The sequence below is a fragment of the Pteronotus mesoamericanus genome, unplaced genomic scaffold (assembly GCF_021234165.1).
Source record: "Pteronotus mesoamericanus isolate MK-2021 breed Mesoamerican mustached bat unplaced genomic scaffold, CSHL_Meso_final contig_2, whole genome shotgun sequence".
NCBI lineage: Eukaryota > Metazoa > Chordata > Mammalia > Chiroptera > Mormoopidae > Pteronotus > Pteronotus mesoamericanus.
Genome location: NW_026555084.1, coordinates 30,898,415 through 30,925,223, shown reverse-complemented (window position 1 = coordinate 30,925,223; position 26,809 = coordinate 30,898,415). Strand labels below are relative to the sequence as shown.

The 26,809-nt window shown below is 41.3% G+C and overlaps 1 protein-coding gene across 1 annotated transcript in view; it reads left to right on the top strand.

Moving 5' to 3' along the window:
* ADAMTS19 (ADAM metallopeptidase with thrombospondin type 1 motif 19) overlaps nt 1-26,809 on the top strand; it is a 228,382-nt gene that overhangs the window by 140,723 nt on the left and 60,850 nt on the right. Inside the window, 6 exon segments of the mRNA XM_054568513.1 lie at nt 6,054-6,155; nt 11,324-11,454; nt 12,728-12,860; nt 12,862-12,901; nt 19,510-19,637; nt 23,579-23,699. Of these exon segments, the coding sequence (XP_054424488.1) occupies nt 6,054-6,155; nt 11,324-11,454; nt 12,728-12,860; nt 12,862-12,901; nt 19,510-19,637; nt 23,579-23,699 (655 nt within the window).

Genomic DNA, 26,809 nt, shown 5'->3' with positions numbered 1-26,809 from the left:
TTATGTTCAAACTTTCCAGATATTAATATAAATATAGATTTTGATATAGATAAATATATGTGTCTACTAGAGAAAAGCTATTGCTAGATTTTATATTTTTCTTTTTAAACCAAGTTATACTTCTTCCAATTTTCATCAGCAAATTTAACATTTTTACATTTATTGAAATTAGTGTTTTTTAGGATTTTTATTGTCAACCTATTTTATGTTTGTGTTTATTTATATGCTTTACTTTTTCCTTTTCTACCTTATTTGGAGAAACCAAATTTCCTCTGCATTCAAAATTCATATATTCTTTACATGTTTTATGTATGTCAGTAATTGATTATTTTTTTCCTACTAAATAGCATTCCCCTGGTAGATAAACTATTTTGTTTTACAATTCACCGCTATGCAGACATCTGAAATTCAGCTATTGTGAGTAAGACTATTCAACACTTTCTCATGACTACCTGTGTAGATTTGTTCTGTAATATTAATACATTAATAACATATTATATATTAGATTATTATTTTCTTATAAACTGTGGTCTAGGAACTAGCTGCCTGTTTTTGTAAGTGAAGTTTTGCTGGAAAAATGTCACCCTTGTTTGTCCACATGTTTTCTTTGTCAGCCTTCGAGCTATAATGACTGTGCTGAATAGTTGCAACAGAGTCCATATGGCCCACAAGCCTAAAATATTTACTGTGTGGCAGCGTGCAGAAAATGTTCTGATCTCTGTTGCAAATACTTTGGATTCTGTTTTTTCCCTCCAAAGAGTGGGGTTTCTCTCTCTCTCTCTCTCTCTCTGTTTTATGTTTTCAAAGCCAATTAAGTTTGTTAAACTCAAATTGGAAACTTTGTCTTGCCCACCATGTAGATCTGCTCATGTCTTGGATGAGTTAACTCTTCCCTAACCTTCGCTATTTGGAGCGTGTCTGATGTCTGTGTGGGTTGGGTGCCATCTAAAGACAGGCTTCCCTCAGTCTTTTTTGGGGGAATTGTCCTTTCAGTTTTTGTGAGCTCTGACCACCCCAGTTTCTGTCTTCACTGTTGCTTTAGCCACCCAATGTCATGCCACGACCAGAAGCCACTGTTAGGTCAAAGCTGCAAAAATGATGACCTCAACGTGTGACAATCTTTCAGCTCCCTAAAATATTTACCTACCTCTTTTCACGCTCCAGAACCACCAGGAAGTTGCTTTTTGTATCCTGTCCTCGGTGTATGATTGTTATTTGCAGAAGGGTTGGTCTTCTGGGAACTTACTCCCTCATTCAAGAAGGGGAATCTTTATATCTTTAAGCCTAACTTGAGGATACATTTATTGATTTGAGAGAAAGAGAAAGAAGGAGAAAGGGGGGGGGAGAGAAATCAATATGAGAAAGAAACATCCATCAATTTCTTCCTGCACGTGCCCCAACCAGGGATTGAACCCACAACCTTGGTATGTGCCCTGACCGAGAGTTGAACCAGCACACGTTTGGTGTACAGGACAATGCTCCAACTGACAGAGCCACTTGGCCAGGCAGGATCTTTTATCTTATATCTTTTACCCTAAGGAATTCTGGATCATTTTTCTTTCAAATAATTTCAATTGTTTCTTCCCACTTTTCATTCTTGTTTTTTCTGTGGGGCTTCCTTAAGTAGGTGGTGAGAGTTCTCCCTTCTCTAAATTTCCCCTTCCTGCTCAACTTTCTCTAACACTTTCTGATGTGCCCTAATGAGGAGTCCCTTGCCACTTGCTGCTTCATTTGTTTGCTAGTCATAGGCTATGTTTTTCTTCCCATGTCTATTAACTTCTGCCACTAACAATCTGCAGTATGTGGATTGGAAGGTAAAAGGGAAGTCAAACTTATGGAACTGTTAATAGCCAAATCTCCTCTGTTAAGGAATAAAGTTTGGGGATGTAAATGAGCTAGATTTCTGGTTGTTCTTATATTAAAAAGGTTTATAATAATGTCTAAAATCCAACTATTGTTGCTTTATTTAGTCAACATTTATTTCTATGTATTCTCATTTTTATCAGTCTCTTTTCTTGCCATTGCTTTTCAGTCCTTTCTTATCCAATCATATTTCTTCTCAAAGTACATCATTTTGAAATCCCTGTGGGCAGATCTGTCGGTGACAGACACTGAGTTTTTGTTTCCATGAGAGTCTCTATTTGACCTTTAATCTTGAATAAAATTTTAAGTTTAAGAGTCTATAATGACATTTTTTTCTCTTGCCATTTTGAATGTTATGTATTCCCTTCCTTATGTTGGTGCCAAGATGCCATTTCTGTCATTTCCTAATCTTAAAAGAAAACTTTCCACATTTCACTGTTTTTTATGATGTTTGCTGTAGATTTTTTATAAATATCCATTAATCATGAAAACATTTCCTTCAGTGGCTAGTTTGCTGAGATCTTATTTAATCAATGTTTTAATGGATGTTGAATTGCATCATATGCTTTGTGCCTATTGATGTGAGAATTACAGATTTTAAAATTGGTGATGTGTTTGATCACATTAATCAAATCTCTAACATTGCAGTACCATTTCGAGGAAAAAGCCAACTTGGTCCTGGTACATGGCATTTTTTATGCATTGCTGCATTCAGTCTGTTAAAGCTTGTTTTGTATATTTATGAAACCCTCTGCATACTTACTGCATTGTTAGCATATTTAAATCTAAGTTAGTTCTGAGGTAGATAACTATTTTTACTTTCTTTTAAAATCCCTGTCTAGTTTAGATATCATAAGGTGTATTTAGAAGAGTTCCTCTTTTTCTGTTCTCTGGAGAGGTAATGTAAATTGAGAATTTAAATTTCTTGAAAGATTGTTAGTTTTGGGGCCAGATGCTTTCTTTGCAGGAAGATTTTTAACAATCAATTTTAACTATCCTATGGTTACAAAACAGTTTTTCTTTTCTATTGTTTCTTGGGACCACGTTAGTAAGTTTTTAGAAACATTGTTCCATTTTATGTAAGTTGTCAAGTTGTCATAAAGTTTATAATCTTTCTATTTCTGTTTTTACATTACCTGTAACTATGCTATCATTTTTTATTCCTAATAATGTTTGTCTTCTTTTGTCTTACTAATTTTCAATTTTGTATTTATAAAGAACTAGATTTCATCTTTTTATTATTTCTTTTTTTCTGATTCTTTAAATACTTCTCTCTCGTCTTCTGTTCTTAATGATACTAAGGTGTTCTGTGATGGAAAAGACTGGTTTTGAAAATACCATCCCATACTGGATTACGTTTGCAATCAAATGTTTACGTTACTGAAATTGTATTTTGTAGAAAAATATATAGAAGAACAAAGAGTTACACGTTCAAGATTGAATTGTTATTTCCCTGTATATGCACTTAAGTTTTTTATTTTAACATAAATTTCAGAGCATCTTAATGGAATTATTCGCTATAAAAAAAGACATGGGTACAGGTTTCTTTGAAGATAAATTTTGTGATATTTATCCATGAACAATTAATCGTCCACTTAAATTATTTTTTAAAAAATATAGTGTTTTCATGTAAAGTTTTAAAAGTCTACTTGAGATAAACTCTGAATTCATATTATGTGCTCATAATGGTCTTCTCTGGTTAAGGAAGAAGAGAAAACGGATGTTGTATTATTTTTATTCGTTTGCTGAGTTGCGCATTTTGGTTCTGGATTCCTACGCAAAGCATTTTAGGTTTGAGCGTTCTTTTCTTAATGGGCATATTAAGTGGTTTCAGCAATTAAGTTGAATAAATTCAACTCTGACTCCTGTAACACATGGAGTGTTTGGTTCTAGCAAAATACCCAACCCCACTCCTCATACCTTAAGAAAGGGCTTCATACTACCCAGCTGTAGTATCACACATCTGAGATGTTCCGCCGAAGGTCAAAAACGGCCCATTCCATTCCTTCAACATTTTCTTGCTTTTTAAAGACAGTTTAGTTTGAACTTCTGGATCCGAGTTATTTTTAAGAATGAGCCTGCGATTTATGCACCACAGATCCCTGGACCCGCAGAACGAATGGGTGAAGAGACCTCCTCTCGGAGGTTTGTCTGACGGGACTGTGCTTACCTTGAACCGCTGCCAAGCGCGCTCTTAGGCTCTCGGTGTCTGGCAAGGACGGCAATGCAAGCACCTGCTGTTTGAACAGCAGACGGTGGCGCAAGGTCGAATGCAGACCACCAACCGTGTTCACCCAGCGAGGGCGGTCCTCGCGCCCCAGCACCGAAGATTGGCCCTTATAGTTCACTGTGCATTAACTAATGAGCTCGATGAAAATAATCCGTGTTTTCACACATGTAAGCTTTATTAAATATAAGTAAAGCAACATTCTTCTTTGGCGAAATATTCAGTATTTGACCCCATTATTACAAACGTCCCTACCAGAAAGGTCAATAAATACATAAATACTTTTAGGAGTTAAAATTCTCAGGTTAGAGATCTGTTCATTCAAATATAAATGTGTCCGCATAAGTAAATTAAACAGTCAACCTGTTTTCAAGAGTCTAAAATATCTTATAGAAGCAATGTGATTTAGGGGTTTTTGTAAATAAGTTCCTGGACGAAGTCTTTATAAATGATATGTGCAAATAAAAGCATTACAAAATAAGCTAACTCATAACTCTAAATATAATAAGATGTACGAAATATTTTGAAGCAGAAAACTATCTGTCATAGCAGATAATACAAAGTAAATAAAATATAGCACACTCTTGCTAGATGGTTGGATTTTTAAGAGCTTACAAATATTCGGAAATCTAAATATTTAAAAAGAAAGTATAGGAAAATAGTATTTTGGGAGTTGTGACAAATCTGTTGTTAGAGCTGTAGCAGACCCTTTTAAAACGTTAGCTTAAATATATCTTTTCCAAAGTATTTCATAGATTTGAGTCATGTTAATTTGAACTTTGCCATGGTCTGTAGTCTGTTTTGAATACCACTGCCAAAGTAAACCTCCTAAAATAGCCGTTTTATCTTATCAGCCTACTGGTCAACTGCTAAGTGGCTTCTTTCTCCCTCCAAATATGGAGACCCTAGTCCTTCCTGCACTGAGATCTGGTTCTTCTGCCCCCGAAACCTTCGTCACGGCTCCCTCCTCCGTGTGCCTCCTCCATCGCTGGGTTTCCCGCCCCTCCATGACCTCGTCTCCCGTTCGGCCACCCACTTCTTCTCTCTCCGTTGACTAGTTCACTTCTACCTTCTCCTCCAAATATCTGGATAGGTAACAACACAACTCTATTCACTATAGATGACTTTCACCCCCTTTAATATTCCTCATGGATTTCCTATGTCTATGCGATATGTAAATGATCTGCTCACGTCTGAAAACGCAACCGTCTGAGAGAAATAGAGAGCCCTGAAGAGCGTGCCAGCTGTGGCTGTTACCGTCGGCGTCCCCGGGTGGCCACAGCCGTAGCCGTGGCTCACGCTTCTGAGCGTCTTCTATCCTGCGTTTCCTCAGAGCTCTCCTCCTTCATTGTTTCCGTGTCTCTGCTGCTTCCTCCCAGTATTTTTTGGTTATTCCTTTCAAGTTCTCCCTAGAAAAAGCTCCCTGTATCCTGGAGGCCTAGAAGGCATCCCTGCTGAGGTAAACGGCTGGCAGCTTATGGAAGTACGTCCACTGGGAGGCTCTGCAATGAGATTCGAGTCGCTGGCCGTGGGCTTTGCGTGGAAAGCAGAGCTTGGTGGGATTAGGCTGCAGGCCAGGGGGCTCTCTGTCTACACCCCCACACCTCACTCCAGCGCCACCACCCTGGCTCGTGCACTGGCGTAATTAAGGACTTTTAGCTCACACTTTTCTGTTGTAGCTACTTACTGTTGCAGTCCCCTGTTTTATGAAAAGAAATGATAAAACATTTAAACATAGTAAACGGAATTCTTAATATTTAAACCTATTGAACAGAAAGCTTCTCATCACTATAACTAAGCCGTATATTATTTCAGTCATAAGTTCAATATTAAAAGTACCTAACGCCTACTTTTTTCCAAGTAATTTCTGTTGTTTTATTGAAATGGCTTTCTCAGAAATTATTGCTTTAACCTCAACCATGGCATATGTCCTCCTTATTCGTTATGATGCCCTTGTTTTCAGCATGTGATTTGCACAGGCTTGTGGTGCAAGGTGGAAGGCGAGAAGGAATGCAGAACCAAACTCGACCCGCCGGTGGACGGGACCGACTGCGACCCTGGGAAGGTAAGTCACTTGTGGGGCCCGAAGGTAATCAGAACGTCAGATACGGCTTCAGAAACTTGCACTTTCTGCTGCCGGTTACATATGTATCCATCTTAACACTAGTGGAATACTTTCAGTATGTATAAAAATTTCAGCATTTCGTCTACTTTCAATTTTCACGCTTATATTTTTTAAATCCACGGTTGTTTTGTTCATATTGATGCAAATATTTGTATCGTTGTTGACTCTGAATTGGTGAGAGGCAGATATATGTGTTACCTTGCCAAAAAAAGAGTTCATAGTTTTTACTATATAAATCAAACATAAGTAAAATAGTCACAAATAGTAACTTGCTCAAGAAAACTTCTCAGAACTGATGAATACTTTTAGGTATAAAATATTGTCTCAGGAGAGCCACTGAGTATAATTTTTCCTTGTCATTTCAAGCATCATAAACAAAATATTCTGATTGACATTTTGAAATTTAGTAAATATTTGGCTGTGTAAGTTGTTTAATATGTATTATAAGGCTATAGGAATTTATTAGTACGTATTTCCAAATCAAAATAATTGCTGTTGAAAATTTAATTTTCTTTTGAAGAAAACAAAGGACGTAGACTCCATATAAACTTATAGTTGTGGTAAATTGAATCAAAATGTATCAGGTCAATAGTTTCCATAGCTTTAAATTTTTTATTCTATGAAGGGAAAGTGGAATATTAGAATACTTTATTCCAGATGAAAGATCAGAAACCTTGCTTTTGAAGAACATGAACTTTTACTACATTTGAAAAGAAACAACAACATAAAGATTACTTGGGGTGAATATTTAGTGAAAAAAGAACTACTTTAAAAACACATTGATTTGCAAAATTGACAGAATGGAAATCTGGCAGTTCTGCTTCTAGAATTTTGTCCTAAGGAAGTACTTACACATATGTACCAAGACAGGCACATGGCTGTGTAACATACACACACGCGTAGACACATACACTGATGGTAATGTAAATACGATTTGCGATGGTAAGAAATGAGAAACAACAGAACCATTCATCGGAGGAGCAGTGGTTACAGTGTAGGTATTACAGGGATGAAGCAGAGATATATTCATGTCCCCACATGAAACTGTCTGCAAGGCACGGTGGTCGGGACCCAGGCATGTCAGAAAAACTGACGCTTTATGATGCCTTTTGAGGTTTAAGGAAAAACAACTTGTATCCAGATGTGACTACACATTACGAAGCATATATATTTAAATATATACAAAATGGCTTGAAAATATAAACTCCATACTGTAATTAGGAGTTAACTCCTGGGAGGGAACTGGAATTGACGGACGGCAGTAAAGCAACAGGGAGGTGAGGGCGAATGTAACTTTTCTCCAGGCATTTCTTGATTGTTGGCTATAATTACATAGTCATTTATTACTTCCATGATCTCTCTAATTAAAAACAGGAAAAAAATGTACAAACTGTTGAGTCCAAAATATCTTTTAAAAGGTTGGAAATGGTGTATCACTAGGTGCACTCAGTAAGAAAATGGCTCTTCCGACAGGAGCCTCTGTGAGGCATGGCTCAGCTGTTCCCTTTTGGTGCCAGATGTTTCTCTAGGAGCTTATACAGAGAGTGAGGGTTTGGATTGGTTTTATTTTTAAAATGATACACAAAAGTACAATAGTGCGTGTGTACTGGCCAAGCCTCATGGGGTTGCGCTGAGTAATTTATTGCTTGAATCATAAAACTGTGCACCAGCAATACTTTTCATCAGCCCTGAAACCCGAAAGCACTAATAAAACAAAGGTATCCAAATATTTTGCCACATTTCCTCAAATATCACACAACCCATTCTCCTTTGTCATTCTTTAGCCATATAAAAGCTTGTTCTTTTTATAATCTGGTGTGTAAATAGTTTTTGGCTATTACTTTTCTTCTGATATCTATGAGAATAATTTGTATCCTCAAGGTGTCTAAACACATCAGAAGTAAAATGTTTTATTTCCCTGTAATTGAGCTAATGATATCCGTTTCGTGGTGCTGCTGTAGTGCTGTGTGTATTGAAATAACTGATGAGCTTCTCAGTTCCTCAGGCCGCATGGGCTTCCTCCCAGGCCCGTCCGCTGCCGCTGCTGCAGAGCCGCCCCACAATAGCCTCCAGCTCCGCAGCAGGGGCCGAGGTGCTGCGGCATTTGAAGGCTTGCAACCTTGCACTAACGCTGCCGGCTCCATAGGCTGCTCACCAAGAAACAAAGCTGGGAATTTTGTTACGGGATGTCAATCTAGCTGTATAACTAGCTTACCTAAGAGCATATAATTAAGCGGAGAAGGTGCCTACAGAATTTTATGACTCAAAATGGTTGTAAATACAGGGATTAATCACTATTTATGCATTTTCCAAATTAAAAGCAGCCTGTTTTCTTCTTTTCTCTTAAATAATTCTGTCATCTGTGTTTACATTTATAGTGAACAGAGGTTAAAGAGTTGATAAGTGATTTGGTAAAAACCAAGAAATTTATGTTTTTAACTTATGATATTTGCTAGAAATTGGGAGAGGGGAAAGGAAAGTATTACACCAATTTACTAGAACTTTAGAGTATTTTGAAGGGTTCTATGTAACATATTTTATTTACTTTCCTAAATTGAGATTCTTGAAATTACCATTGTCATTCTTTATATTATAAAATGAAGATTGTAATATCTTCACAATAAGAAATTTGCTATGCCTTCTTTCTTGCTCTCTTCTCTTATCCAACAGTGTATATATAAGAAGATTTGATTAGAAAGTAATGTTTCCTTTGACATCTTTATGGATTGCTTCCCACTGGGTGTTTTCATGGGCTTCCTATACATATCTGCATAGAAATTTGAGAGAATAGAAATATAATCAACTTTTTAGATCATGCATCGTCCCAGAAACAGTCTGTATTAATACATATCCTCATAACATTTTCACAATTCAAACTGAATTAGTAGATATGACAAATTGTGAATTGTTTAAACCAGGTGTAATATCTGTTTTGAGGCTAAAAGATATAAATGAAACAAAACATACAGCTAGAAAATTAATGAAAGACATCATTAGGATCATTTTATAATCAAACTCATTGGAATATGTTGTAAAATAATTGAAAGAAAACATTTAACACTTGCCTCCATACTGAAGCACCGTAGACCTATAAGACACAAAAGCAGGTTCTCACCGTTGCCTCCAGTGGGTGATAGGCTACTCCGCAAGGTGATGAGCTCTAAATAGGACATGATGTTTTCCGTGACCTGCACTGATTGGTGTATGCAAATTTGGCTTGCAGATCTGTTTCCATTTCTCTTCATCTGCCAGCTTTGGTCCAGGTGAAGTGGTGTGCAGTCTAGATCCTGGGCTTTCCCAGGATATTTGTAGGCAGCGGCGACCTCTCGCCCAGCATGTTATGTCAGCCTGCTGCTAAACGGGCGAGGAGCTATGGCATTCACCCCAGGGAGAATGCCTTTCAGGTAGGCCGAAACAATTTGACCAGTTGAAGTTTGACAGCTTTCACCCTGGATTTTCTATCCTGTGAATGGCATAACATCATTTAACCCTTAAAACCGTAAGTTGTTTGAAAGTTTTCACAGGGGCTGTTTTGTCCCTCTCTTGACATTTTCAGACGGGGTCTTTTTATGAAATCTCAATTTGTTTCATGACAGACTAAGTATATCAATACACCTGACTTGTTGAGGTTTATTTTTTTTAAGCCCATATTTAAAATTTCTTGACTCTAAAAGAGGTTGAATTTAAAATTTGACATGATCAGAGAAGATCTGTAGGAACTAATTATTTTATTGCGTAGAAAAGCATTGTCTGGGCTCAAGTGAAACTATGTACCATAGTTTCTAAGTTTTCTAAAAACATTTAAAAACATATTCTCAGAATAAGTTTTAAAGAAACATAGATCAATGAAGATGAGAATGAACAAAATTTTGGTTATGTGTCTGGAAACTTGTTACTAGCATTAATATAATAATACCCATAAATTATTTTTGTTATAGTTAACCTTTATTACATCTTTAATATGGGCTATGCACTGATTGTGCTTAGCACTTGATTCAACCCCTGCAAAAAGTCTATCAGATCGATTTGATTGTCACCCTCATTTTGAGATGGGAAAACTGAGGGTCAGAGTGTTTTCTCAAAATGCCTCATAAATCACGGGGCCCTTCAGTGCGGGAAGATCGGTTAGGACAGGAGGGTCCGCTTGCTCAACCCCCGTCACCACGCAGTCATCAGTCAAATTTTCCTGATCTTTACGTGTTATTCTCCACATGATTTTGTTCAATCGATTTTTACACTGGACCCGTTTGCCATGATCCTGAGGAGAAACTGTAATGAGCCACCTACCAGGTCGGGGCAGCCAGTCCTCGGCGACCACAGAAACCGCCTCTTCCACTGCTTTGGTTTGCAGCTCATGAAAAAGTCACTACAAAAAAAGAAGGCACACGCTCGCTTCGCTCACCGCTACCTTTCTTAGCGAATAGATATGAAGTAAGCTGCAGAAAAATTGAAACAACAGAATTTCAAAGAGTTAATTGCTCAGGTTTTTCAAATAAATGGCTTTCAGAAGAAAACTTGTTTGAACTTGATGAGAACTCTCAGAAAAAAAGGGAAAAAAAGCATCAAGTGCTAAAATTAAATATTACTTATTTTTTCATTATCAAGAGAGTACCCTGAATCCCTGACATTTCAAATCAAAATTGCTAGATTTCAAAAATTCTGCTTCTCTCTAGTTATAGGACATTGATGTATTAGTTTCCATTCTTATCTGTATGTCTCTCTGCTTTTCCTGTTCATCACCTTTACGTTGCTGTGTTTGTGGAGTGTGTTTGCTTTCCTGTCCTGGCCTGTGCCGTCCCCATCCCTTATCCCCCTCCACCCCTCCCCTGTCCCTAGTACTGAACTCTCGGGGCTGCGGTGCAGATGTCTGTGTGCTGTGTTCCTGCCGAGACCGCTTGATCTGCCAAGAGATCTGGGGGAACTGGACCGTTCTGCTACCGTGACAATAAGCAAGTGCCACCTCACCGGGGGGTCTTTTTCAATGACAAATGTTTGGGGTAGGGCTCGAGGAAATGCAATTTCATTGCAATTTCAGTGACTCTGTAGGCCAGTGAATGATTTTCTGCTGTGCCCTGATTCGGTCCCCTGAGACACAGCTTTTGGAATAGTGGTGTAAGGCGGCAGAGTGTGCCAGCAGGACCTCCGCACCCGGACACGCGGCCGGAGAGTGGAGCGTGTGGGGCCCCTGCAGCCGCACCTGCAGTGCCGGGGTCAGCAGCCAAGCGCGCGAGTGGCCCGGGTAAACGCCAGGCTCCCGGGGACGGGGGGGCAGGTTTTTCTTCCCTTGTGAAATGCGAAGATTTTCTGCTAAGCCATGTCAGAAAGCCAGAAGTGCCCCTCGAACCCTGCTCCACTTGGGGAAACTCATGAGTCCCTCAAATTATTTATTTTATATATTGTAAAAACTCACTTATATGTGGAAGCTGAAGAGCAGAATGAACAAAATAGAAACAGACTCCGGCGCAGAGGTCAGGCGGATGGTTGCCAGAGGGGAGGGGAGTGGGGGGGCCAGGTGATAAAGGGGAAGGGATTAAAAAGTACAGATCGGTCGTCAGGAAACAGCCGTGGGGATGTAACGTGCAGCGCAGGGAATATCGTCACATCATTGCAATAACTGCGCATGCTGGGCGGGCACTGCAAATACCAGAGGGACCCCCCTGTAAAGTGCGTGACTGTCAGCCACTGCGCTGCCGTCTGAAACTCATACAGAATGATGTCGAATGTCAACTGTCATTGAGAATAAAAAAAGAAAAAGAATGAAATAAGACCAATCCTTCTAAGAACAAACACTGAAACCCTACACAGGGTGGATTCTTGATTCAATCCAATAAAATGTGTTGGACGACCAGGGAGATAGTATTAGAAAGAGTAGGTCAGCACTTAAAGGAACCATGAGAAGAGCAGGGAGAGGCGAGGACTTCAGAAGTGGAAGGCGTGGGCGCAAAGTCGGTGCCAAAACAAGCTAAGGGTGATGGGGAATAAAAACACGCTCAGCACATGTACAGGCAGGGAGCGCGGCAGGATCCCCGTGCTTGACCGGTTACCCTGAGAGCGGACCTCGGCAGGGTGTGACAAGGGCACTTCAGCCTCCAGGTGTGGGCTCAGTGGCCCAACTCCTTCCCAAGTAATTTTAAAGAATTTATGTGAGGACGTTAGAAGCATCTTCTTAGTCATTCTTAGACAGAACCTCCCTCCTGGGAATTGTAGGCTTTGTGTTTTGCCCAGACTCTGCCTTTTCCTCTTTTTAATTTTCATGGCAAGTTAGCTTTTATGTCTCATGTATTCTGGAAGGTAAATTGCTCAAGGATTGGAAAAAAGTACATAGTTTTTAAAAAAGTAAACATGGATTTCCTGCTATTACTGACCATTTGATGAGTCCACATTTTCAAAAGTATATTTACTATAAAGGAATATTACATTATTCATATAATGCCTTTTAATTTTTTTAAAAAAAGAGCAGTTAACCTAAAAAAAAAAAGGATAAAATTGATTATTTGTACTATCTTTTCTAGGCTAGGTTCTGAAGCGAGGGATTGTAATGGTCCCAGAAAACAATACAGAGTATGTGAGAATCCACCTTGTCCTGCAGGTTTGCCTGGATTCAGAGATGGGCAATGTCAGGCCTGTAGTGTTAGAGCTTCGTCCTCAAAAGCATGTGCGTCAGTGGCAAGCTGTCACGGATGAAGGTAGGACCAACCAGGCCTCCACATCCAGGTCTGCAAAGTGTTTTACAACAGCAGTAAATGTCATTTTACAGATTATAGCCTAGGTCTTTCAAAGCTCTATTTTTGTCTGCCTTTCACTGACATAAAAACAACCACAGGCACTGGCTAAAAATATATATATTTAAAAATATGGAGCTCTTCCCGCACACCCATTAGATCAAGTAAAATAAAAAAGAGTGGCGCTACTCAAGGGCGGCGAGGGCGAGGAGACGCTGGGTCCGGCAGACTTTGCTGGTAGGATGTGAAATGGCACGTGCAGCTGCTGTGAAAGAGAGCGTGGCAGTTTCTTGAGTCGCCAAAGGCGTGCTCATCATATAATTTAGAAAGTGCAGTCCTGTGCATGTATCCCAGGAAGTGAAAATTTACAATCATAAAAAAATCATGTACACCCATGTTTAAAACAGGCTTTATTTTCAGTGGCCAAAACCCAGAAACAACCAAAAAGGTTCTGAATAGTTGAATGGTTAAACAAACTGAAGTACGTACATCCAGACCATGGGATATTAAGCAGCAATAAAAGGAACAGACTCCTGATATGTGCAATGACATTTTTTATTTCGGAGCATTATGCTGATTGAAAATAAACTGTCTCTCATGGTCACTATTGTATGATTCCATTTATGTAGCATTGTTGAAATGACAAAAACTAGAGAGATGGAAAACACACAGTACTATTTTTGCAACTTCCTGTAAATCTTTAAATCATGCTAAGGATTTTTAAGAAAATTATATGTTGCCTTATTACTTAAGAATGATCATTCTTGCCCATGGTGAGTGGGGCTGTGGGTTCAAGTTGCGGTTACCAAAAATGGTGGTGAATGCTCTGTCTTAATTGACCATCACGCCGCTGGTCTCTCCTTTTGTTATTTCTCCCCTTAGTCAGTTTGGACTAATCTTTCCGTCGTACCCTAAATTCTACTGTTTCCCCATCTCAGCGCACCCATCTAACAAAGCGCAACCTCAGGGTGGGCATCTGAGCAGACGAGCACGAATGGGAGGAGCCGAACAATATGGTGCATTATTCCACTACACGCCAGGTGGGAGCGGGCGCAACCCTCAGATAAATAACTACCTCCTCCTCTTCTTGCTGTCAAACCTGTAAGTGTAACGATCTCTGCAGGCGTTTCCTCCGCTTTCAGCCCCACAGCGCAGTTCTCAGCCCTCCCTCCCAGAGCCGGTGGTTCCCGCTGAGTCCCGGACGTCACTCCTACCTTCCCTTTCAGCTGGCTTACTGGTGACCCCGGTTTTCTCTTATGGACTCAATCTCTCGCTGGATTTTCTCATTGGAGTTTTACACCTATTTAGGATTCCTCCAAGAAAAACTACAGACCTTCTTTCAAGCTCATAACCCGTCCCCCACGCTGGTGTACATGCAGCTTTCCCCTCACGGACACTTCTCAAAAGAGCCGCCTGGTGTCCAGCCCTGTTTCCTGACTTTTCAGTCTGAATTTCACCCGCACAAATCACACCGATGTCGTCAAGGTCTTTCGTGGAAATTAACCCTAATGAATGGTTTCCAGTCCTTTTTATATTTGACCTCTCAAATGCGTTCAAATGGATGCCTACCTCTTGGTTCTTGAAACACTTGTGTGCCTTTATTCCCGCAACATGGCCCTCTGTCTACTCGATCTCTGGTATGTTCTCACAAGCCCAGATGCGGTTCTGTTCTCACTCTCCATTTTCTTCCTAGGGGGTCTCCTCCAGACCCGTGAGTTCGAATATGCAAAGCACGCAGGAAGCTATGTCTGCAGCCAGATTTTTCCTTTGCGCCTCAAACTTGTTTGTACAGCTTTCTCCTTGACATTTCTACTTGCGTATTGGCAAGGTTAGGACTAACTTCATGATTTTAGCCCTTTCAGTCTGTGTCCATCTGATTCCCTTTAGAGTCTCCTGTCTCAGTGTCTTACTAGCTCTTCAGGCACGCAAGCCACAGGTGAGCCCTTCTCAACTTGCCTACCTTCCTCCCCCCTGTCCAGCCCATCACCGTGTCTTTTCTGTCTCATGTCCTGAACCTCTCCCCGCTCCGCCTCCCCTTTCACTGTTCCGCCCTTCAGCACCCGGAGGCTCTCGCTGGAGCTGCCTTCGTGGCTCTGAAGTAGTCCCTCTGTTTCCACTCTTCTGCCGCCTCAACTCACTGGTCATGGGGCAGCCTAGAGGCCTTCACATAAATGCAGATCTGCTCATTCGACTCTCCCGCTTGAAGCATTTCATAGGCTTCCCATAGCTCTTCAGGTGAAAACCAAATTACACAATAGGACGTGCACAACCAGACCGTCCTTAACCTGGCCCCTTCTGTGGTCTCCTGCCTCACCTAAAACCTCGATCCCTTTCACCCTGTGCTCCAACACTGGTCTTGTTTTAATGCCTCACGCGTGTCATGCTCTCTTCCTTCAAATGGTCTGCGAACTACAGTTTCTTCAATTGAGAAGAAATGAGAGCACAATATTCTACTTACACAATCCTCTTTTTCTTATTTCTCACCTGAGGGTGTGTTTGTTGATGAGGAAAGGAGAGGGGAAAGGAGAGGGAGTGAAATATCGAAGTGAGAGAGAAACATTGATCAGTTGCCTCCTGTACGTGCCCCCACCAGGGACTGAACCTGAAACCCAGGTATGTGCCCTGACTGGGAATCGAACCCACAGCCTTTTGGGGTAACAGATGATGCTCCAGTCAACTCAGCCACCCAGCCAGGGCCACAATCCTCTTAATAACTGGTTATTCTGTCTTTCCTGATGCTTAGACCAAAAACCTTGGAGTCATCAAATTTCCTTTCTTTCTCTTTTACTTTACATTCAAAATATTGGTAAGGTCACATTCGCCCAATCCTGAAAGTACACCCAGAGTGTCATCATTTCCAGCATCTCCAGACCTGCCACCCCGGTGACAGCAGTAGCCTTCTGACTGCTCTTGATACCTGTGTCCTTTCTCTGCCATGTATATTCTGAACATGATGCCTGGAATGATACACTTAGAACATCAGTCATATCATGTTATTCTTCTGTTCAGAACCCTCTGGTAGCTTCACAGCTCACTAGAAGTCCAGAGTTCTCCTAATGGCCTGCATGAACCTCCACGCGGTGGCTTTCTGTTACCCCCTAACTTCACCTCTTCATCACACCCTTCCACCCCCGGCTGGCTCCCTTGCTCCTTCTAGAATAAGGCGGCCTCCTTCCTGTCCCAGAGTCCTGGAAGTTGCTGTTTTCTGTGCCAAAACGCTGTCCCCACGTATCAGTATGATCCGTTCTCTCCTTTGGGTCTTTTCCTAAATAATAACGCAGTGCCTTTCCTTTCCCTTCTTTATTCTCTTGTTCACAGAGCTTATTATTTGCTATAAAACTTCTATGTCTTGTTTATTATATGCTGCCCAAATGATAGCTGTAAAAGCAAATATGACTTGTCATATTTGGTGCACTGTAATCAGCAACTGAACAGAGTAGTCACTGAATAAATATTAGGCGAATAAACGATGTGTCCAGTGGGAATTTTCTGATGATGCATCTTGGCCCCTCTAGTTTTCTCGCTAAACGTTCTCCTTAGGATAATCTTACTGATTCACTGGGTTTTATTTATCATGTATATGCTGGAGGGACACCGACAGTCCCCCCGACGCAGACTGCCCTGTCCTGCTCGGCCATCTGTGGCATGGCCTCGCGCTCGAAACCCCGCTCATCTCCTCCTCCCCGTGCGCCGTGCCGAGCACTCTCAGGACCCCTCTCGGACTCCATCGCTGCGAGTCTAAGGCCGTCCCTGTGGCCCCCTTGCACGTCTGTCACCCCCCGCGTCTCCGCCCGGCCTGGCTGGTCCCCTCCGCCCCCATGCATCCTGCGCTCTTCCCTCTGGGCCTGCAAACGGGCCAGCTGCGTGGCGCGATACCTTTTCTTTCTCAAGCTTTGGGCGCTCTCTCTCCCAACTTACTTACCTTGGAAACTTATGATTTTTTTGGACAGAGCTCATGCCAAGTTTTCTAGAAAAAAAGAGCCCCCCTGATCCCACACCGGCCGTGTGCCCCTCGCAAGCACCCCACGAGCGCCCTGCGGCGGCAGACGTCGACCTGCCCGTTCTCTCTGTCGCCTGGGCCCTCTGTGCAGCGCGGCCGCTGAGCTTCGCATGCATATTTGTTGCATTAATTTGAAATATATAAACCCGACCTTTCCATTGTAAAAATGGAATCAAGATGACTATTCAGATCATGATCTGATCTTGCGAGGGTTAATTCTGTCTCTGCCTCTAACCGACTACAATTTGATAACATTAAAGTCACCGGAAGCCTGCTTACTTCCTCCTGCTTGAAGTCAGAAATAGGAAACGGGTTCCCTTCAGATGAGAAAAAATCAGAATTGGATGAGGGTCAATTCGAAATATTAAAGATATTGGAAATCACAGTTAAATAAGTTCCTACCTCTTATAAAGTGACATTTATCACCAGAGTAATCCATAATGGATATTTATATAATCAGTAGGTTAACATTTCTGATCATGAATTTGTTGCAAGTGAGACATCAATCAAACACAGAAGTCTGTATGATGAATAAAATATACAATAGCCTTCATATATTATAGCACTATGGAAGAAATTGAAATATATACTTCTTTTTGAAAGCCCAAGTCCTAATAACATATGACACCTTGAAGCACCAGTGGCTACTCCGGTCACTCTTATGGATGGCGTGGTCTTTGACTAGGAGAATTAAGTGTAGGTACCAGTGCCGGAGTGGACATTTATTTTTAGAGAAAAACAAAGATGCATGGCTTTATATTCAGGTACTTTGCATACTCTGTGCTGAAACTAGGCTGAAACTCATATTTAATGCATATCTTGGAAAGGGTTTGTCTCTTAAGTCAAGACAGAGCCTGCCTGCCCAGGGCTGGCATGTTAAATGGGTCACTGTAGCGTCACAACCTCGAGGGTGCACTCCAGGAAGGAAGACAGGTATCAAATGTTCATGTCACCTGCAAAGCTGAAGTAAGCACAGCCAATGGGCATTGTGTTGTAAAAGGAGAAGTACGAAGATTTTTATCTGAAGTCTTGCTTGGAATGTGAGTGGAATTTTCTAGATTAACTACTGTCAACATTTGTCATATGTCTGGTGTGCTCCTCACTTCCCTGAAAACTCCAGAAAGAGAACATACATATAGATATGTATGTACATACGTATATGTATATCACTTTTAAAGTGTTACAATACAACAACTGTTTTTAAGTCAAGGATATGACATAGTAAGCACTCATTGAGTAAACGTAGCCCACTTTGAGATGTGAGAGCACACTGAAATGCTTTATTGTGGCTTATAAAACATCTTAAAGGAAAATTTCAAAACCATGCACATCGAAGGCCTTGTTCCAACTCATCAAAATTGTTCAAAGCAGAGTATTCAGGAGCCACTTGTGAAAACTGAAAGGTTCAATTCCGTAGGCTCGTTTGACTGCCTGTCTTCTCTTTGCAAAGTGATACCCTGGTCCACGCCTCTGGCTGTTACTTGGTGTTTACAGAACCCCGTCGGCAAACGTGGGACTTCACTGAAGACACACGCGCAGATCAGTGTCGGAGGCTGTAGACTATTTTCCATACCATTTATATGAGCTTAATAAACAGTAAAGGGACAGAGTAGTGTCAAGCCAGTAGAGTGGTAACGTAGCATGGAAATTGCTCTGAGGTTTCAGATCTGGGTAATCCTACTACCGGTGTTACCAAATACTACAGCTCCTCTGTACGACGCTTAGAAACGGCACTTTAAAAATAATTTGGCGATCTTTGAGCTTACTAAGCAAGTGTTTTAACCCTAACCGTCCTATTCGATTGTTTAGTGAAGCACCTAAGAAGACAGTCAGCCATTCAAGAATACTTTATCTAGAACTTAGGTCTCAACCCCAACGTCCTATTCAGCGACTCGCTTTCTGACTGAGCAGTAAGGAGGTTGAGCCCTAGCCAGCACTTAAGCAATTGTGCAGACCAATAGGTGTTCTCATGGGATGGTATTATGTTTCTAAACATCCTGGTCGCGCAAAATCTTATGAGACTTGCTTATCTTAGAAGTTCTTTTCCCTCCCTTTAGTAATTTTTCAGTTAGAAAATGAAAAGGCATAGGATTGAAAATTTAGTGTACTGGGCTTTATAATTGAGATGTTGAGAACACCTGAAACTATACAAAATAATATTGAATGTGAGCTGTAACTGAAAGATAATTTTTTAAAAAAAGTTAAAGAAGTTTTATGGATAAAGTAAATCTTAAGATGTGCACCATAGTAGGGGTGAGCGTAACATTTTTCAAGAAGAATGATTGGCTCGCATGTGGTACAGGTTTAATGCCAGAGAAGAATAAGTGATACACTTTGAAAACAGTGGGAAGAGAGGTCTCGTAAGCAGGACCTTAACGCTCACTGGATCCCCATTTCTCCCAGGCATCATCCCCTGTTCTCGTAACAGCCCTCGAGTGTCACCTGCTCTAGTAGCACATCATCCAGTTAGCATCGAATTGTAGCTTTTATTCTGAAAAAAAAAATAATGCTTAAGATAAAAATATTTATGGAGTCCCTTTTGCTCATTTCTTTTTATCCACTCCGGATTCAGAAAAACCATGTGCCTTGTTTTGCTCTCCTGTTGGGAAAGAAGAGCCCATTCTTCTGTCAGAGAAAGTGATGGATGGAACTGCTTGTGGATATCAGGGATTAGATTTCTGTGCCAATGGCAGGTGTCAGGTAAGACCTTTTAAAAGGGAGAATGCAGATGCTGAGGGAGGCCGGTGGGAGCCTGGAGCAGCCGCACGGCGTGGGGGAGACTCTGCGCTGACAGTCGAGAGTCGTGCGTGCTGTCCTGACTCAACTGTGATCTTGACCAAGTCAGATCTACTTTGTATAATGTCGGGTTTGGGCTAGATGATCTGTAATATCCATTACTGGTGGAAAAAAATCTGAGATTCTTAATCCGTCGTGTACATATTACAGGTCTAAAATTGTCACACTTTGGGTATTTTATGTCAAAACATGGCAGACCCACAATTCAAACGCTCCAGTTCTCCATGGCTTGTGTCCAAGACTGAGCCATGTGGTAGGCAACTATCAAATCAATCCTCATTAAATTTATTGGGGTGACATTGGTCAATAAGATTACATAGGTTTCAAGTGTATATTTCTATGATACATGATCTGTATATTGCATTGTGCACCCCAACCAGTCAAATCTTCTTCCATCACCAGGTGTTTGACCCCATTTATCTTTAATACCCCCCCATCTCCCTTTCCTCTGATATCTTTACATACTGTTGTCTGTGTGTATGAGTTTTTGTTTGTTTTCTTATTTGTTCATTTGTTGCTTTCAGTTTTATATCTCACATATGAGTGAAATCATATCGTTCTTGACTTTTTCTGTCTGGCTTATTTCACTTAGCACAGCATTCTCAGCATCCATCCATGTCATCTTCATCTGCTGCACGCACCTGCGCTCTTCATTTATCGTTAGAAAGGTAGAGACTTTGTGAAGCAAGGATGAGAAGCATGGTGGCAAGTTCAAAGGCTACAACTTGGAGGCTGCTAATTACAGCTCTGCCACCACCTCAGGTTGGCTTCCCTGGAAGATCGATATGCAGGACGTTAAATGCCACGTGTTTTCATGGTCAACATCCATGCGGGGAGCGGAAGCAGGCAGGGCTGGGCACAGGGAGGAACGGGGCTGTAGTGCCGGCACAAGACTTCGGCTGATCCTCAGGGAGCATTGAAACCAGATGGCTCTTTAAAGCTGTCTCCTTTCGAGGGGAAGAAAAAGAGCCCTTTTACTTGTAGCACCTATGAGCGTTTGGATGTCAGCTGTCCCTGGAAGAGGGTGTGGTGACCTGGGGAACGGCAGTTTCTGAAAAGGGCGGGTGGCTGAGAGCCATCAGCTGATCAGCTTCCCAGGCACAGGTGGGAAATAAACCCCTTAGTTATGACAGAGCCCCCGAGTGGAGTCCATGACCGCCGCTAGGAAACTGTGTGCATGGTAAAGTCACTTAAGATAGGGGTGCATCCATTAGCTAATCTGTCAAATGAAATTGTTGGACTGGTGGCCATTGATTTTTGTGTGTGTGTTCAATATACACATTTGAGAATTTCATGAAAAGTTTCCGTCCCCTCCCCCCACCAAAATGCACACCTAACCACATACAAACACTCACACCAAAATTTGAGAACAATTGCAGGCTAAAGGTAGATCAGCCTGTGGTTCTGTAGAGGTCTATGGACGTCTGGGTAAAAACTCGAGAACACCATGCAACTTAAATGCCTCACCATCTATAAGATTCCATAGTTTTGCAGCATGCTGTAAAAGTTTAAAGCACAGAATTGTGTACTAACAATGGCATAAGATGTGGTTTTATAATTACATATTAATTCCCTTTATTTAACAGAATATGGCAGTAACATGAAATGCAATTTTTCATTTATCTGTAAAAATAAATCATTGCAAGTATTTACCTCTACATATTTTGCTTTCAGAACTGTATGTTGTGCAATTAAAACTTTTAACCTAATTTTGTCATTATATATAAATCTGTCAGGTTAGTAAATGTCTTAAATGAATTATTTTTCAAAAAAAATTTTTTTCCGACTGCGTATGCCACGTACAGCAGCCTAAATTGCTGTGCATTTCACTCAGCAGTATTGTGAAGGCAGATCTGTTAGAGTTCCCCCTAGCTAGCCAATCAAATTACAGCAACAGCCAAAAATTATGCGTAAGTCAGTGCTGTGGGAATCCGAGGATGATAACTAAAGTTCTAGGAAATGGACTTTGGCTTCTAACAGCATTGGAATACCTCAAGATCCTGGCTTTTTAACTAAAATGCTTCATTCAGTCTTTCAGTATAATTAAAAACACACTTCTTTTTTCCTGACAGCCTTCAATATATTGGGTTTGGCTTGAATGTTCTGTTTTATCACAAAATGCATAGCACCGAAGCTGAACGTCCACTAACTTAGTCTACTAACCTTGGGGAGTGGACTAAGCCGGGCAGTTGAAAATAGGGACCATCCCATTGCGGCCAAGGGGAGGGAAAGCTCCGCCCCGTGTTGTCCAGCTGTCCACCGCTGTCCCCCGCAGGCCAAGGGTACCCCGGCTACCGCCTCCGGTTCCACAGCGTCGCCTCGTCGAAGTCGTTCCTCCTCAGCTCTCAGAGCCACGCGAGCGTGTTTTGTTAAAGGACGTGTACCTGAGGCTTCCAATGACAGAATATGAAAGCCTTGATTCTTATTCTAAGAAATACATGATTATTGAGCCACAGCGTTATATCTATCTCTGACTTTTAGGTTTACAGATGTAATATCCCAGTTACAAGGGTTAGAAAAAAACAGAAGCACTACTAGGTACTAGTGCATTCGATTTTTAACTGCTGTTTATTGGGTGTATTGTATTCGCCAGGGAACAAGCTAGATGCTGGGGATAGAGCGGTCATGCTGCTTTTGCCTTGACAAACCACTCTAGGCTTTTCCTTCACCCCAGGACTCCCAGGTCTTTCCGTGGCTCCGCCGTAGTGAACTTTTCCCATCCCTTTGTGGTATTGTGGAGAGTTTCCTGTGGGGGCCGCCTCTTTCGTCCAGAGATGTTCCCTTTATAGCCCCCCGAATAAGCCTTGATTTTCTGACCGAGAGCTCCCCGCCAAGGCATTGCTTTGTCTACCTCCTGACACCGGCGCACCCGGGACAAAGGAAAGATGCTCTGCTACACCGGTTTCATGGGATTTTTCCCCTCAGGATATTTATACGACAGCTGCATTTTATCATCTCCCTGCTTCCCTCATTGCAACACCGCCAACACCAGCCACAGCCAAAAACCCTGTTTTTGTTTGTTTTATTAATATTTTAGAAACCCCTCTAAAGTAATTGTAACTTGTACATGGGCGTATCATCAGACTTTCTTGCAACGCCTACTTAGGGATAATTGTGCAATCCTACCGTTTGTTTCTGGCCGTGCGTCCGCACAGCTTAGCACACTAGGATTATATTGTCTGCACATCGCTGGGAGACCAACGTAATTCACCAGAAAAGAGTCAGTGGTTGGATCTCAGGGGATTTGTAGTGACACAGTCCTCCTGGGAGCATCTAGAAGCGAACACTGCCATCCATATTTTCTTGCAGCCGCCCAGGGTGTGAGCAGCTCTTACATCTGCAGGCTGGATGCCAAAGGGACAGGGATAGAATCCATTCGTGAACTGCAGTGAAAATAAACATTTACATTCGGTTTTTACAAAATTAATATGTAATAGTCAGCGTTTGCTTTGCTACCACCTTCGAAGTGAAGCTATCCATATATCGAAGCATATCTGTTCTATGTGGAGTGGAATGCATTAGATTAATTGTGTTATATTTAATAGAAATGTCATTGCCTTTGGGATTTATGTAAATTGCATTTCTCTCAGTAATAGTTTACCAAATTGCTTTAGGATATCATTTCATTTTAATATGAGAAAAAGATTCTCATCACTCGTCTGCTATTTGATCATTTTATAGATATTATTTGACATGAGCTTGCTGTATTAGTTGGCACCAGAAAATGTAGCATTTTATTGGTTTGTCAATTAAATGTGTCTAGTTTGTAGAGACTACGTTTGTCCTAAAAAAAAAAAAAGCAAAAGGAAAACTCAGTGTGCGGGGCGCTGCCGCTCTCGTTGCAGAAAGCCGGCTGCGACGGCGCGCTGGGGTCTCTCGCGAGGGAGGATCGCTGTGGGGTGTGCAACGGCAGCGGGAAGTCGTGCAGAATCATTAAAGGGGATTTCAATCACACCAGAGGAGCAGGTAATTATAGTTTCATTTTTTCAAAATTAATGATGTGACCAACCTTTGGGGACAGAGATTACGTTGATCACAGTTCTGATTCTATTGAAGACTTTGTAATGGGTCATGAATGATTTTTCATGAAGACATACTGTACGTGTGATACGAGCCAGAAATCCTAACAAGCCCATTTCCCAGTAATGAAAATATGAAGTCATCTGTTTTGCATTTAATAAATTGGAGCAGCAAGGGAATAATCTAATTTGCATCGGCAAATGTTATCGGGTTTCGGCAGACCTTGCTCTCCGGCGCAAGACATGCCGTCGCACCGAGAGTCATGGTTCGCAACAGCCCAAACCAACTGTTTGGAGCATTAGTCTTCAGGCGTTCAGCTTTCCATTTTCTTTATTTTCTCTTAATATTTTTACTCAATGTAAAGGGAATACATTTTGGGAAACAGAGCCTGCAGCCGTGTAGTGTGGTGGAAGCAGTAACAAGGGGAATCAGAGGTATGGGGGAGTGTTCCAGATGGAGGAACGGTGGGGAGTCATCCCTGTTCTTGCTTCCTCACTATAAATTCTATACTCAGGGGCTCATGGATGAACTGAACGTGAATGATCTATGTAGTGTGAGTTTTAAAGTGATCCACAACGAAAAGTAATGTCTGTGCTGAAGTGTAACCTACCTCAAATATGCTTTATGGAAAGAAAAGGCTGCATACTCAGGCCCTCAAGCTTCTGGGAGAGAACAGACATTTCTGTATTTACACTAATGTCTCTCCTGGACATCTATCTATTGAACCATCTTAGAATCTGTGATTATATTTTCATCATCTTTCGTTTGCGTATATTACATAGATCAGTTTTTAAGTATTTTAAATTTCTTTCCTGGCCAAATACTAAAAAACCTGAGACTAAAATGTATATCAATATGAATACAAGAAACAAGTCATTTGTATTTGAATAATCAGGAGAACCGAGTTTATTCTAGATAACGGAATCCTTCCGGAAAGAATATCAGGCACAGTCCCCTGAAGTTGAAAATAAGCATTCGCTAGGTTCCAGCAGAATGAAAGATCAGTGAGCCTGAAGATTTTGGAGCCTAAAAATAACTAAGGCCCAGGGTAAATTACAGATCAAGATCTCAGGCTCCAAAGCTGTTAGACAGGGTCACGGGTCCTACAAGTCAACATCTGCCGGAACTCATTTAGAGAAGTCATGTGGAGCTGCAACAGGCTCCCAGACTCAACTCGGAAGTGCAATTATAACAAGCTTTTCGGCCTGACTGTGATGGCAGACGTATTTATAGTGCAGAAGTGCAGATGGGGCCTGAAAGATTGAAGATTTAAAGATACTCAAATTTTTGAAGGATAATCTGGCATATTTAACATGCGTGGACACAGTTCACTGAAGAATACTGAGGCACACTCAGCACTGATTTCTTTAACTGCAATAACACTGGATTTTTCCACCAAGCACGGAAAAGAGAAACACCAGTTAACAAACCCGTGATGTTTCTCATTCTGACTGCGGTTATGAGAGTCAATTTCCCCGATTCCTACTTCAAAATTTGTTTTCATTGCACTTTCATTTCTACTTTTGTTCATTTGTTTGTGTGCTATAGGTAAGTATTAATGGCATCTGTTACTTGGAAGATGTCTGAGATGCCTCAGGTGTTGGAATCACCAGAGACCAATAACATAACTTCCTTCTTAAACTCTATGCTAGTTTCACATTGCTCCCAGGGAAGAGATGAGAATTCTTAACCTGGGCCGTTAAGACGACCCTGCATGTTGTTCCTACCTGTCCCCCCAGCACTGCCTCTCATCCAGGCCCCTTTCCTTCTCCAATCTACAGCCACCAGATTTCTTCCAGATGCTTTGACTGCCCTCGCTCCCTCCAGCGCGTTGCATTAGAAAATATGGTTCTGTTAGCTCGCTCTGAGCCTGGCCCGGTGAACTCCTAGTCGTCACTTAGATCCCGGTTCTGCGCTGTAGTGCTCCCTGAACGGCCTTCCTCTCCCACCGCTGACAACTGCTCTAGGGACGTTTCCTGTACTTGTATCTGTATGGTAGCTCTGATCATATTTGTAATTGTACTTTTATTGGTCTTCCCCACTAGATTTTAATGTCAATGAAAAAAGATATGGCTCTTTCTGTTGTGTCCCATATTCTCAATGATATGTATAGTGTGTGATTCATTCATCTGTGTGGATTAAATGAATAATGAAACATTACCTTATTCAGAACTTTAAAAAAACAACAACAAATCTTCATGAGTCCTTCATTATATCATGGACTTCATCTACTTGTGACTTTAGGAATGTTGTATTCATTTCTCTTGAGACAATTTTATCCGTACGCTTTATGGACTTCCTAGAATTTCTTGAAGGAGCTGCAGCCGCCTCTGGTCCAGTTGGCCGCGTGCGCCCTGTGTGCTGTGTGAGTCACACGTGTGCAGATGCATGTGGGTGTTTGCAGTCCCTGTGCTCTATTTAGAGTTTGCTGAGGCATTTTTGTTGGAGCTAGAAAATAAACTTAAGGAGAGGTTTGTTTTTTTTTTCTTCTTGTACATTTGTCATGTCTTTCATTGTAACTTGCCTGGCAGGGAGATAATTTTTTTAAAGAATTTTTAAAGGGAAATTGTGTGAAGAAGGCCAATGTGGAACAATATAGTTATCAATTTACACTAAAGAGAAAATGGGCATCCAATGTTCTCTTCTTAGTATAAAAGATAACGGCAGTGATTCTGTGTAGCTTTTTGTTTGTATGTTTGCCATGGGAGTAGGACAGTCAGAGTGTCACATATGTTATGTTATAAAATAGTACCAGTGGGTCACGGCTGGGAGCACAGAGCAGAATCAGACAGATCCGAGTTCAAAACTTGGGTCAGCTAATTACTGACAGTGCAGCCTTGGAAAAGGGGTCCCTCCCCCACATTTATTGTCTCATCTATCATGTGAGGAATGTAATATCTACCTTGGGTGTTATCATGCTGATTAAATGTAATAATAAATCACCTATGACAGTGATTAGCATATAAGGTTGCTTGAAATGTGGCATTTTTGTTGTTAGTTCCATGAAAATAATGATTACTACAGGTTGGCATTTTATGATGGCTGATTAATAATGA